The sequence below is a fragment of the Lichenostomus cassidix genome, chromosome 2 (genome assembly GCF_008360975.1).
Source record: "Lichenostomus cassidix isolate B80296 chromosome 2, HeHo_3.0, whole genome shotgun sequence".
NCBI lineage: Eukaryota > Metazoa > Chordata > Aves > Passeriformes > Meliphagidae > Lichenostomus > Lichenostomus cassidix.
The window spans coordinates 33,951,478-33,965,620 of NC_139482.1; the positions used below are offsets into that span (position 1 = coordinate 33,951,478).

A 14,143-nucleotide genomic window follows, 5' to 3' on the forward strand; every position below is an offset into this window, starting at 1 on the left:
ACTTCTTTATCAGGAGTGCTTCAGCACACAGTCAGCAACAGAACAAGTCCTTTGGATTGAGAATTCAGTGCTCAGTATCCTGAGCAACAAAGCTAAGCAAAAGAATTCAACTCTCTCATATGTAAAGTTCTGCTTCTAAATGAAAGTATAGAGGGGATTTATCCACATCTAGATCATTAATGAGGCTCTTAAGGAACATAATCTACACAAAATGAGTTAAAAATCAGCAGCGTGACAGGTCACCTGCAAGGAGGGAAATTCAAGAGAGGTACTGAGATAGCTTGAAAAGGCAGCTACAATAACCCATAGAAATTATGTGATATAAGGAAGTATTTAGTAATATGAATAAGAGAGGTTTTCAGGACAAATTAGATAAGGACTTTGCAGGCAGCGAACTAAGGATACTTAAAACATCCATTAAGAGCTCTGAATCTCATCAAGTACATGCCTCAAGCAGACTGCCTGAACAACTCCAAGCATTCAACCTCAAAGTGAGTCAAGAGAGAGAGAGTGGCCTGTGTACTTGATCCAGAATTAAAGATGTGTCTGACTAGCAAGAAAAAACACAGTTTCTATTCAGGCAGGTAACTGTCCAGCTTATGAGATTCAAAAACCCCAACCAAGACCTCATTTTAGAAAGCAGACTCCTTTGTTTTTCACAAACTCCTTTTCTCCCTTGCTTCAATTTCAGATTTCTTCATCTTTACTCCTTGCTATACTTTGCTTGTTTATTTTCTCAGAAAGGCACCTTCTGTATTTATATGGTTAATACAAAGGCCTGAACAACACAAGTACAGCATATCCTATTATGCCTATGTTCAGTGTCCTGTTCCAAAGCTACACCTGTTCTACAGAGCACCAAAAATAAATAAATTAGAACAATCAGTATTCACAAGAAAAGAAGGCTTTGAGACTTCACAGGACGAAGCGGTTCAGTGGTTCCAGAACAGAAAAGCAGCAGCCATGAGAAAGGCTCCAATCAACCACTCATCTGTGGAGGAACAGGAGAACAGAACTAACAGTCAGAAGGGTCAGCAGCAGGTGAGCACAGACTCTGGATGGAGATTTTAAAAAATTTTTAAAGCAGTAACAGAACAGTAGGTAATTTTTGGTCTCCCTATAAAGCCTAAATCAGGTAGCCACCAACTTTATCACAGAATGCAGATGTAACACCTTCCTAGGTGGGTACACACTATACAAAGGGTAAACCACTTTGGGGCACCAAGCACCAGTCTGGGGTCTGTGTGCATGTGCAGTAGAATGGTCTGCTGGGCATAACTCCTTAGCAAAAGCTAACACTGCTGGAGCAGAGTTTCCTCCACGTAGGCATGGGATTTATAATCCCTTTCCTTAAACCACCAGTCAGGGTTTTGCAGGTAAGAAAAGGTGGCAGGTGATGAGAGGGGTTGAATTTTCCTAGTTTAGTTACCAGAGGTAGTACAGGTCAGAAGGAAGACGTAAAGGGCCGACTTTGCTCCACAGAAAGACAATAAAAAGAAAATTAATTCTAACCTCAGGTTTGTATGGTGTTTTTTCAACCCTGAAAGGATGACTAATCCCTCACAAGTGTCTTCCCAAAGTAGAGATACCGGAAGGTTTGGGTTTTTAATTCTTACCTCTGCAGTTTACTATCCTGGATCAATTTGCCAAAACTGAACTAGTATGTGGGCTCTTCCTAACAACCTCTCTTCAGTTCTCTCTTCTAACTAACTGCAACTCTGCAGGCTTCTGAAAGAAACATGAACCTAGTCTTCAATTACGATTAATATTTTTAAATCACATGCAGAAAGATCAGCATGAATTATTGCTCCTAATTATCAATATAGCAAGTCTAATGGCATACAATGAGGGCATAATAAATTTTAAATTATTACACCACGCAAGTTGACAATGCTTTCTAGAAAGCTGTACACTCAATTCCATGCCGTGATTCTAGCCACACAATCATAGAGATTATGAGCCTATAGTAACAGGCTTTCAATATGTATGCACACCTGCTACTACAGAACAAGCAATTGCAAAACTGTGTGTTTGGGCTCAATCTTGGATTCATGAGGTATCAAATGTTTTTAGTAGCTTCTTACACCACTGCAGGCAAAACTCCAATCCCTTCCATTATTAAGCGGTTGTGCTTTGTGGGGCAGAGCAAAAGGGATTTGGTTTCCAAATGGGGATGTTATGGCTCCCATATAGGCAGGGTCAAAGAAGAGGCTTTCCCTCATTTCCAGAATGCTTGGAGGTAGTAAGCTATCCTGTGCCTGGAACACTGTGCCATTAGCAAGAACAGAAAGGCTCACTAACTGTACGCCTACTACATTTCTGAGCTCAGTGGGATCAAGTAGAAGTAGGGTGACAATGCTACAGGAACTACACTTTCTATTTAAAAAAGAAACAAAGGAAGAAGTCAGGTCAACACTGAGAAAAAAAAATGCAACTATTAATTAACCCAGTATATCTCCAGACATTCATTAAGCTTATAAGCGCATGTTCCTTTTTATTACATTTGTTTCAATATTTGAAATGCATTTGAGGCCATACATACAATTCAGGTTTAGCAAGAGCAGATATAGAACCTCTCACATATCTCTTTTACAATGATTTCTAACTCAGTTATGAAAATTGCTGCAGAAGTAAAATTCTTCAAGTAAACGCTGCTCAAAGGCAATTTTTTTTCTTTAGATTTCATTAAAATCCAACCACTTAGTATTAAATTACAAGAGTGCAACCAAAAATAACCACAGAAGGTAAAAGCAACAAATACCTTTTCCCCATCCTGTGCATTCAGTTATTGTTGCATACCTGAACAAGCTCTTGGTATTTACCCTGGCTCTGGAAGCAGGTTGAGCAAGACACTAAAACACCCTGGCATATAACTATGTCCCAGCTCACAGTATCCAACACAAACTTTATCTCCCCACTCAATCTGGTCTAAAGAGAGTTCTGGGTCACTGCCCCAAGGTAACTGTCAGCAAAGATTAAGTATTTGCTTTGTTGTGATGGCAGGCTCTACATATCACACCCCCACCCCCCAAAAAAATCCTGTCAGGAAGAAAGGGCTTATTCTGGATCTATGAAATGAGAACACTAGGTACAGGTAGCTAATTCTCTATCTAGTTCTCCTAAGACAGAGACCAAAGTCTGGAACCCCTGTCAAGCATGGCTGCTGAAGATAAAGCATAAGGACTGATACAGCTACAGTGTCAGTATTTCTCATCTATAAGAGAGTATATTTATGAGATCTTCTAAGGTAAAAAGAAAATACAGTTTTAGCAATGCTAGGAGTGTGTGGAAAGAGTCCTACAACACAAGTAGAAAGCCCCTCTAAGGTACAGCAAGTGCTCATAATGAGCCCAGGAAAATGAAGGCTCCTTAGAGTAGTCCTGTGAAATGACGGTACATACAAAAAACTCCATGTAACATTATCTTCCCACCCTCCTCACTCACCACGCTACTACCTTGCCTCAAGGAGCACAGAGCACTTACAACTACAGTAAGGACCACAGTCTTCCTAGTTCCTCCCTGGAAGGATCTGCAACCATGGATTTTATTTTAAACATTTTTAAGCTTTCCTTTTTCTTCCAAATGTCACAGTAGTTCTAAGCAATTTTTAGTGAATTTGTTACTGTTAACTGCCTGGTCTACCCTGCCACATCCATGGCACACTGCATTTGATGAATAACCCTCAGCCTGGGCATATAGAGCAGCGTATTTCTAAGCCTCTTCACCTTTCTGTGCTGTCACTGCTGTGGAAATTTTTCCCTCCCCTTCCACAAATCCATCTTTTTCACGTTAACGTACTTATTAAGTGAGCAGAAAGCTCTTGCAATATGGCTCACACAAATTTATTGGAAAAAGCAGTTATTTGGGGTTTCCCTTAGTGGGCTTTTCACACATCTTTCTCCATAATCTACTCTATGCAAAAGGAAAAAAAAAAAAAAGTTCAGACAATGAAAACCTGACGCCTCAGGAGGAAGGCTCTGCAGATACCCCCAGAGCTTAACAGGATAAACAGAAAAGCTCCCTGATCCCAAACTGAAATAGAGATGAGTATGTGAGTGGTTCACTGTTATTTTCTGCATCAACATTGAGATCTTAACAACACTCACATCACCCAATTAACCCAGTAGAACCATCAGGCAGCAGACACTCAGCAAGTTATAGACATTGTAACACTTCTCCAACATATCGCTACAAAAACATGTAACCTTCAAGGGCTTCCCTAAAAGTTTGTCATCAGATTTACTTGTATCAATGTCAGTTCTTTGATCTGAAGACAAAGTGGCAAGTGTAGATCTCAGTAACCTGGAACGCAGCTTTCACCTGCCAGCAGGCAAACATCTGAAGTCTACATGAAGCCTTTAAAATGAATTTTGAGGTCACTTCCACAGCACTGATACACACACTCTGATGAACATACACAGCAGGATTACATCAAAATAAATGACTGAAATAATTAAATAGTGTTGTTTTCGACACTGAATGCCCAAGAGGGGTTGAGTTAACATTCATGTGTCCATGGCAGTCTCATATAGCAGCGAAACTGGATCTCTTCCATTTTAAATGTACCACCTCCCTGTTTCTGGGTTATGGCTTCTATTGGGATAATTCCCAGAAAGTAAGACATTGACTACATTACACATTGCCAGAGAAGCAGATGATACTCCTTTCCACCTCATACTTGGGTATTTAGCAGTTCAAATTTTATTCACAGAGTATTTACTATCTGTCAGAATACACTGGGGAAAAAAATAATTTCCACAAGGAACAGAAACATTTGCAGCTTACTCAAGTTTGACAAAGTATTTGGGGCAGGTATCTCCGAAGTGTCCAAATATTTTCTAAAACTAGAAAAAGATTTTGTTGGAGCAGTTTCAGCAATGCCAGTATTTCAAAATGAAAGCACTCAGCTTTTCACAAAAAACTCTTAATAAATAAGATGGCCTTTATTAGCACACAGTGAGATCTTTCTCAAAATCAGAAGAGATGTTTCAAAATTCATCCACAATTAAGTTCTTATCTCTTTGGTGATAAAGAACTGACCAACTTGGCTTCAAAATCCCTTTCAATTTTTTCCCTTAAGCTGATAAATTTGCTCTGCTGTGTCTACTCCATCCTTTGTAACACAAACCAGAATATTTAAAAGATATAACTAACACCCATATTTAAGTCAGTTCCATCTTTAATGAATCACAGTATTTGAAATGAAACTGCACAGTAGTAATGTACTCCATCCTGTGCACTTATCAGAGACACAAACAAGTGCAGTGTCATCAGCATCTCTGGTGGAAAATCCATTCCCCTTGTTTATCACAGCACAAAGTTAAGAAGGAGCTTTGTAAGAATTCAGGGGACACAAATATTAATAGCAAAGAAAAATCATTAAACCATAAACTGGAATATTTCTTCTATTCTACAGCTCTGAATATTGGTCCATCATCTCATAACTGAAGTGTAATAAACTGTATGTACTCCCTCAAAGCATTTCTAAAAGTCTCAAGATAGAATTAGACACTGAGTAACAGGAATTGGTTTTTAAATTTTTAATGTGAAGTTATTCACTGAGACAGTCCTTTAAAACCAAGAACTCTTTATTGTTAAACACAGCTGATTTATCAAATCAATTCTCTAATTGTCGCCATTTCAAATTAACACTAAAATCTTTGTCTCTGCCTTTTTCAAAGTATACAGAGCAGCTATTTTCTTAGATGGTTATCATCCAAATTTTGATTTACTGGTTCTTACTAGAGATAAATAAAATTAATTCTCGATGAAAAACAGCTTTTTCAAGAAAAATAATTCCAAATAAAGAAAAAAATAGCACATTCCGGAGACACATAAAATGTACACTGCAAGCAGCAGGCCTGTAGTGCTTCTTTCTTTTGCATTAAAGTATTCTGCAGCTTGACACAAAATATTTCTGATTACTTGTTTGGATTTGCATTATATTCTAGAAGAGGAAGGAATGGTAGGTAAGATTGTCTCAGACTGAGCAGATGTTTCTTCATCTTCTGGTATCACCCCTTCCTCAAATTATTTTTTACTATACAGTTAATATTTTTATTACACAATTTCACATTCCTCAAGAAACAATGAAGTGAAAAAAAGATAATTTGACTGGCAGCCACCTGATTATTTTACAGTTCTCATAAGGACTAGAGATCAGCTATGAAAACATCCTCTCCTCAAGGCCTGAAGTGCAGACATGATGACCACTATAAATTTCACCACAAAGGTAAATATACCCTACACAACTGAAGTGCGATGCCACTGCTGCAAGTTCCCTGATGTTTCTTCAGGTTTTCATTTTCCAGCTCTTGTGTAGATCTGCTGGCATACAAGAGGAGCAACCCCTGCCAGTTGTGTGGATACAGCACTGCAATGGACCTTACTCAAAGTCACTCCAGCAAGCAGAGGAAAAAGGAAAGATCCCTATCGGCTTTATGTGAACACTTCAATCTTAAAAATGAAAAATCAGTTTGCAGCATGTTCACAGATGTTTGCTTTCAGTCCTTTCTTCCTAGAAAATACATGACTCAGGCTTTACACCATTAAACACTTCATATCTTATCCTCCATGTACTTGGTAACCTCTGAACAAGTAAAAATTTCATATCACAGAAGTATCAAAAATTACGTTTTAGTGGAAGTTTAATGACAGTTCCATTTTACTCCATACAATTAATATATTCTAGAATTTGTTCCAAGTGTTGCTTTTACATTTTATCACAATTTATACTCAAACCCAAAGAGCAAAAGAAGACATACTTGTAAGTGCAAAATAATCTAAGAACCTGCCCTTCTCAAGATTACATGTGGGGGGCAGAAAAGTGCTGATTAGAACCTTTAGTCAAAAAAAGACTTTTTTGATAGAAAAGCCTTCCTGAGATGGAAGGGTCTTCCTCACCACACCTACTTGAAAAGCAAATAACCAACATCCTTGGAAAACAGATCCTTCCACCTCACTGTGAAATGCATTTTCAACAAGAAACAAAAACTACAGCTGCAAAACTACTGGGCAGAGGATGAACCTTAGCTAAATGTAGCCGTAGATGTAAAAAGTTGCTTTTCATGAACAATAATTAGTATTCCTACTGAGGTAAATACACACAATTGCTCATTTATTTTGCAAGGACACACATTCATGCACGTTACTGGCAACTAATATGGGTCTATCCTCTGATTTCCAGATGCTGATGGAGCATTCCATGTACTTAGTTACCACATCACTCCTGGTGTAATACGCCTTAGGTTAAAATCTACCACCTTTTCAAAACAGCTGGTCTCAACTCCAAATGTTAAATTACACATTGAGCAAATGCTAAGAGAAAGTTACATGATGGTAGCCACTTGAACGATGTTCACACTCTTGAGAAGAGCTCAGCTTTAAGCAAGCACAATCTGTCATACAGACTTAGGTTTTCCAGGCCTTCCATAGATGCTGGTGTGTAGCCCCCTATCATCATCTTTAGCAAAATACAACGGTTTCATCTTCTTATGCTTGCTTTACACAACATGTTGTCGGTTCCAGTATAGAAGCTGGTACCTCTGTCAGACTGCACTTTATCCAAGATGCTGCTGGAGGTCTGGGCAACACAGCAGTGGGGAACAAAGCCCACATTTTAGCAATAGTAAATGCCAGCTCATCATTCAACACCTTTAACTATCAAAGTGAGGCTATCACACTGTTATTAGCATGTCGGAGAAGATATTGAAAGGGACAACTTTAAGAAAGCCACATGCATTCAGTCAATGGCTTATTCAACTACTTGAGTTCTTTGCTGGGGAATCTGGCCCCTTGACTGCATAATATTAAGAACTGAAGTCACTGAAGGCAGCAGATGTCAAAGCTACAACCAGACATGGAAATTCATAAGCCTCTTTCCCCCTTCATACGACATGAACTTTCCAGACGGGTAGTATTTTACATGCAAGGTTTTGGCCTGTCTTCTGCAATTATTCTTTTATGGAGGAAGTTTTATTTTTCCTGCTAATTTTACCACTTACGAAAGCAGCTGTGTCTCTGCTCCCACAGAAAGTACTGTTCTGTTGCAGGACCCATCCTAGTATTTGGGAATTGGTCAAGTTTGATGAAAAGTTCCAACAGCAATACTACAAAAATAACCCATTGAAAGCTATCCTGTGTTGGATAGATTTCAGTGGGGTATTTTTGTAGTATTGCTGTAAGATTTCATGATTACTATGATGAAGTGTTCAGCAACAGCTGATCATCTTTTTGTGCAATTACTGTATAAGCAGATGGCCATTTTTTTCCCCTTCAAATTTTAGTTGTTACAGCATAATACAATTATCAAACTCTACTTCCACTCAGGAAAGAATGTCTTCAGATTTATCTTTTGTATCTCTTCTTATCCACTCTTCCACCTCTTCTAGCCCACCGCCACATGTTTGGACACTCATTTAATTTGCATCTATTTCCTGAATGCTTGATGAAGCAGGATTGCTCATATCAACCACAGAGCTACATAGGTGCGTACAGCATGCCAGCACTTACCATGAACCAAGTGAACACACAGTGCCTCATACAAACAGCAACCTCACCTGATTTAAAAGTATTTTACTACAAATCCCATGCAAAAATTAGAACAATTTAATGGATGTCGTCAAAACCTGATGAAGAGATTCAGTTTAAATACTGGCTATTCAGCATCAGAGTAAACCTCGTCTTAGCAGCTAAGGAGCTACCTGACCCACCACCCTAAAGGGTACAGCTGAAATGTAGGTAGATTGAGGGAGAAACAAGTTGGGGGAAAGGGGAGAGGAGCATCCCCCACTCCAAAAAAACAAAAGCAACCCACCCCAAGACCCTCTGGACTTCTATAAACAGCTGGAAATGCCCCCAAAGATTTAAATGTATTTTCAGAAACACTCTGTGGAACCAGAGGTGCTGGTCCCAACACCATAGCTGAAGACACTATGGGCCTGCAGAAATGCAATAAAGTTTGCCATGTTGCCACAGGTGAATATTAGGCAGCTCAAAATTGGTGGGTTTGGGGCTTTTTTTCCTCCTATCTTGACATTACTAAAGGGAATTGAGTCCATTTCATTCAACAGTCTGAATTTGGCTAATTGTAGTAAATTTGGCCTTTTGCTCCTACACTACAGATGTCAGAAAAGTCAACCAAACTACCAGCAAGGCAACAGAGCAGACAAAATCGAGAGGTAGGGATACAGCCTAGCAAGGCAGGCCAAAAGCCCCCCTTCTCAGCACACTTACAGAGAAGGTAACAGCACTTCAGGTTGCTTGGACAACGTGCTGGTAGAAAAAGCTGATGGAGAAGCATTTACAAATCAGCAGTTTTAAATCAACATCCATTTCCAGCTGTGAGCCACAGAAAATGAGAATACACTGTTTAGTAGTATTGCTATGGACTGCAGAACACAGTCTCATTGCAGAGGACACCCCAGTAGGGTCTGGCCTCCCTTATGAAAGACCCAAGAGCAGCGCTTCTGAGCCAGCCCAACTCTTCATAAATCTTTGACCAATAAATGTAAAACCCAGAAAGCAGCTGATGTGCTGATGAGCACACAGCACCACCTCGGATTTGAATATTTCATCCATCGGCCACAACACTCCCAGATTATGTGCATTGATACTTTTTCAAGTAATTGGTAATTTCTCAGTTGGCCACTAACATGTAGATGGAAAAATAAACCCCAAACCACACCACAGTACACTGAATTATTTCATTACTATATGATAATTCATTAGTATTATGAGCAAAGAAAGCAACTGCAGAATTGCTCAGAAATGCCCCCGGAATGCCACAACAGTGTTTCACAGAATCACAGAATGGGTAAGGCTGGAAGGGAACACAGTGGATCACCTGACCCAACCTCCCTGATTAAGCATCCTAGGGCACATGGCACGGGATCGCATCCTGATGGTTCTTGAGTATCTCCAGTGAGGGAGACTCCACAATCACTCTGGGCAACCTGTTCCAGTGAGCAGCCACCCACATAATAAAGAAGTACTTCCTCAGTTTCAGGCGGAAATTCCTGTGCCTCACTTTCTTCCCATTGCCTCTTGTCCTATATCATTATTCTAAGCTGAGCTTTATTCCAAAGGTTGACCAAAAAAATCCCTTGGTAAGTGTTTGCTCCCACTTTTCAGACACACAGTGCAGCTCTGAAAAACAACCACATTTCAACCAGTGCTCCACTGATGATGTGAACGATTAACCCATCCTGTGAAATGTGGCAGAGCAGCAGCACTGCAGCATCCAGACCACCTAGAGCCTGTGCCATATATGCCTCCCCACTCACAGCTGCTTGCAACATCAAGTTTGTTATCCGTGCTGTAACACCGTCTGCCCAGCAATCACCCACTTCAGTTTAAACTAATAATGGAATGTAACTCAATTAAGTTTTCTTTATTCCTGCAGCACACACTGAATGTCCAAAGCAATCTATTTTTATGGCATGTTCCTCTTTACTCTGTACACCAAAAAATAGTCAATTTTAAAAGCAATGCATTTCAGTGCACATTTCTAGGCCTGTATGATGGCAAAAGCTGGACACTGTATGCATCATCTTACTGAGAAAGTAATTCCAATATAAGCTCCTATTCAGACATATAGTCCTTTATTTCCCAGTTGCCTTCAGAAAGGTTTATCACCTTTCGGCTGAGCACTTATCTGGTGAGTTTTCATAGATTATCATCCTTTAGGCTGTGCCAGGAATTCCTTGCACACACCAAACCAGAGAGCTGAGCCTACACTTAAGAACTGGGATCCATACTCCATGTCACCAGTTCAACTCCCTACTGATTTTCCCAGCATCTCATACAGGTAACATAACATTGCCACATCTTGTATTCACAAGCAGGTCAAGTTCAACCTGCTGTCATGCAGAGGTGAAACATTAACAATTAAACACAAGCAACCTTATGTCATACCTACCAGTCTGTACTCAAATCAGCTGTTTGTGTGACACTGTGTGCAGAGCCTCAGATATGTAGTCTGCACGTCTTGGTAAATAACACACTTTACTAAACGTTCGTGTGTTTAATCCATAACGCTCTAACTTTGAGAAAAGGAAAAAGTAATGAATACTGGCTGTAGAATTAAATATATTATTATTTTTAAAAATTGCAGTATTTCAGCATAAAGTTCTCTTCTCTGCGAAGAAGTCTCAGAACTGCTGATTGGGACTCCAACAGCAACGCACAGACCACATGGGCAGGACTGTATCTTTTGTGACACCCTGTGGGCTGTGGCACCTAAAGGCTGATAATCCACTCCAGGGACGCACAAGATGACTTATGAACTTCCATTTTGGGGAACTATTTCCCCTAACCTTTTCGGGTGTAATGTGATGCACAGTATAGGAAAAGCTAAGAACCTGAGATTAAAAAAAACCCCAACAATATCACAATGGTACGCTTGCAGTATGTCGAGTCATAAATTACACAGTTTTGCGGTATGTGGTTTTGTTACCTCATACTAGGCATCGTGATAATTATGAGAACCACACTTTTCATCTTGCTGACCTATAATGCTACGTTAATGTAACGTTACACTCGCAATTTAAGTTTCACTGATTTTTTTTCAGGCATTCAGGCAGGCTTATTAAAACTTTCATAAACTGAAATGCACGCTAGGTTCATCGTTCTGTAGCAGCACTGTTTCTTCATACTTCTAGTGAAACACTTCAGTCCCTAGGTACTTAAAACTTCTGTATTTTTTCCCCTAGTTTTAAAACTTGATCTGCTTCAAAGAACTAGCTCGGTTTTTGACAGTTTAAGCGCTGTATTTTATTAGCAAAAAGAGAAAGCCGGGAGGATGCAGATGGGAAGCAAGCAGCGCAGCAGCCAAGGCAGCACACCTGCCGAGGCGGGAAGGTGCGGAGAGGCGGCAGCGCTGTGCCCGGCCGGGGGCGAGATGCTTTGCCGGCAGACCCCGCGCTGCAGCACGCCTGAGGCCCGGCCGGGCGCGGGCAGGCCGGTCCCGCCGGAGGGGGGAGAGGGAAAGTTGGCGCCCGCGGCCGGCCGGGAGCCGCGCCGCCCCCTCCTCCCCTGGGCGCCGCCCGCGCCGCCGAGGGGCGGCCCCGGCGCCCCTGCGCACGCTCCCGCCCGCCGCCCATGAGGCACCCGCGCCGGGAAGGCACTGACGAGTCATCGCCCCGCCGCGTCCCCGCCCCCGCGGCCCTGGCGGGACGGGCGGCGGAGGGGAGCGGGGGGCGGCGGCCGCGGGGGGAGTCCGCAGGTGATGCTCCAGCGCGGCCGGGCCTGGGCTCCGCGGCTCGGGGCGGCGGGTCCCGCCCGGCACTGTTGCCTTCATCTCCCGCCCGCCCGGCCCCGGGGGCTGCGCCGGCCCCGCCGCCGGGCGCTCCCTCCACGCCCACCGCGCCGCCGGCCCCGGGCTCCCGCACGCCGGTGCCTCCGCCGAGAGGCGTCTCCCGCGCTGCGGCGGCCGGAGCGCGACCCGTGCTCCCCGCCACACCTAGCAACAGCGCTGACAGGACGCAGTGGCGGCCGCGGGAGGAGGAGGAGGAGGAGGAAGCGGAATGGCTGCCGCGACGGCGGCTCCCTCCCTCCCTCCCCGGAGCCCTGACAGCCAGCGCCGGGGCGGAAGCAGCAGGCGGCGTGCTGTGCCCGTCCTCCTCCCTCCTCCTCCGCCGCCGCCTCCTCCTCCGGGCTCCTGCGCTCCCTCCTGCCAATGCAAACTAACTCCCCCTCGCCAGGGCCGGCGGGCTGCACGCCTCCCCCGCACCCACCCATGCCGCCGCGCCGCACGCCGCCGCCTCCCCGAAGAGCGCTCCACGTCGCCCGCAGGACCCGCTCCTGCCACTCCTCGCCCGCCGACCTTCCTCCCCCGGCGGCCGCCGCGCCCCGGCTCCCGCTGCACCTTGTGCCCCCACCCCGCCCCGCGCCGCCGCCGCCGCACACGCGGCCCCCGCGCCCCCCGCCCGCCCTGCCCTGCCCTGCCCCGGCCGCGGCCCCGCGGGCACTCACCGATGTGGTTGTCCTCGATGTGCTCGATGAGCTCTGCCAGGGTTGGGAAGTGGAGCCCGCAGCCCCCGAACCTGCAGGCGTTGGAGAAGAAGGAGGCGGCGGCGATGCCTGTCATGGTGTTACATCGAGATCCCCCTGCGGTGCCTGCTCTGCCAGGGCCGGCGGCGGCAGGGCGGGGAGAGGCGGGGGCAGGGGGGGAACGGGACGGAGAGAGAGAGAGATGGGGAGCGAGAGAGAGGGTGGGGGTGGGGAGGAGGAGGAGGAGGTGGCGGCGGCGGCGGCGGCAGCAGCAGCGTCGGGAGCGGCGGAGGGGAGGGACGGGCTGGGTGGGGGGAGATGAGGCAGCCGCAGCTGGGAGGAGGGACCAGCGCGGCTCTGTAACAGCTGTGCTGCCCCGGCGGCGGCCGCCGGCGGCGGGAGGAGCAGGGCACCCGCGCCGCCCTCCGCCGCCGGGGGACACCGCGCCGCCTCGTCCGGCCCCGCGCGGGGCTTGGGGGGAGCGAGGAGAACTTTCCCCCTAAGCCTCTCGAAGGTAGCGGTGGGGCCGGGGCTGCTCCTGCGGCTGGCGGGGCGAGGGGAGATGCTCCGGGGCAGTTGCTGGGGCCGGCAAGGTGGCGCCCCCGCCGGGGGGCTCGCCCAGCCGCCGGGACCTGGCTCCTAACACGCCCGTCACCTCCACCCTCCCGGGGCGGGCAGCGACCAGCCCTCGCCGAGGTCGCTAAACTGAGGGGCGGTCGCTGCTTCCCCAAGGGGGTCCGAGGCCGCCAAACCCAGCCTTCACCTGCTCGGCGACGAGCCGCAGGCCCCGGGCACCTGCTCGGGGTCCGGGGGTCTCCCCGCCGCTGGGTGGGTAAGTCCCCCTTCCCTCTGAGCAGCCGGTCGCAGATCCCCGTGCCAGATCCTTCCCGTCCTCGCCTCCCGCTGGGGCAGCTCAGGGGTGTGAGGCTGTGACCCTGGGGAGGAAAGTTAGGCAGGAGTCGCACACACATCGCTCCCAAATCCTATTTTGACTTGGTCTCCAGAAAGCTATTCAGCAGAGAGGCTGACTGATTAATTGATTTTAATGAAGGTCTCCCTAGACTCAAATTCGCAGACAGCTTTATTTAAAATTAAAAGAAAAAAAAAAAAGAACCAGATCGCTTGTCAGGAAGGCTCTCTTTCTTCCCCCCCT

At 45.4% G+C, this 14,143-nt stretch overlaps 1 protein-coding gene across 1 annotated transcript in view; it reads right to left on the reverse strand.

The window, feature by feature from the left end:
• Positions 1-13,240, reverse strand: part of JAZF1 (JAZF zinc finger 1) — a 186,444-nt gene extending 173,204 nt beyond the window's left edge. The window contains exon 1 of the mRNA XM_085051005.1: positions 12,973-13,240. Coding sequence (XP_084907131.1) covers positions 12,973-13,087 — 115 coding nt within the window. The 5' untranslated portion in view covers positions 13,088-13,240. The remainder of the gene's footprint in view (positions 1-12,972) is intronic.
• Between the last annotated feature and the right edge of the window lie 903 nt (positions 13,241-14,143).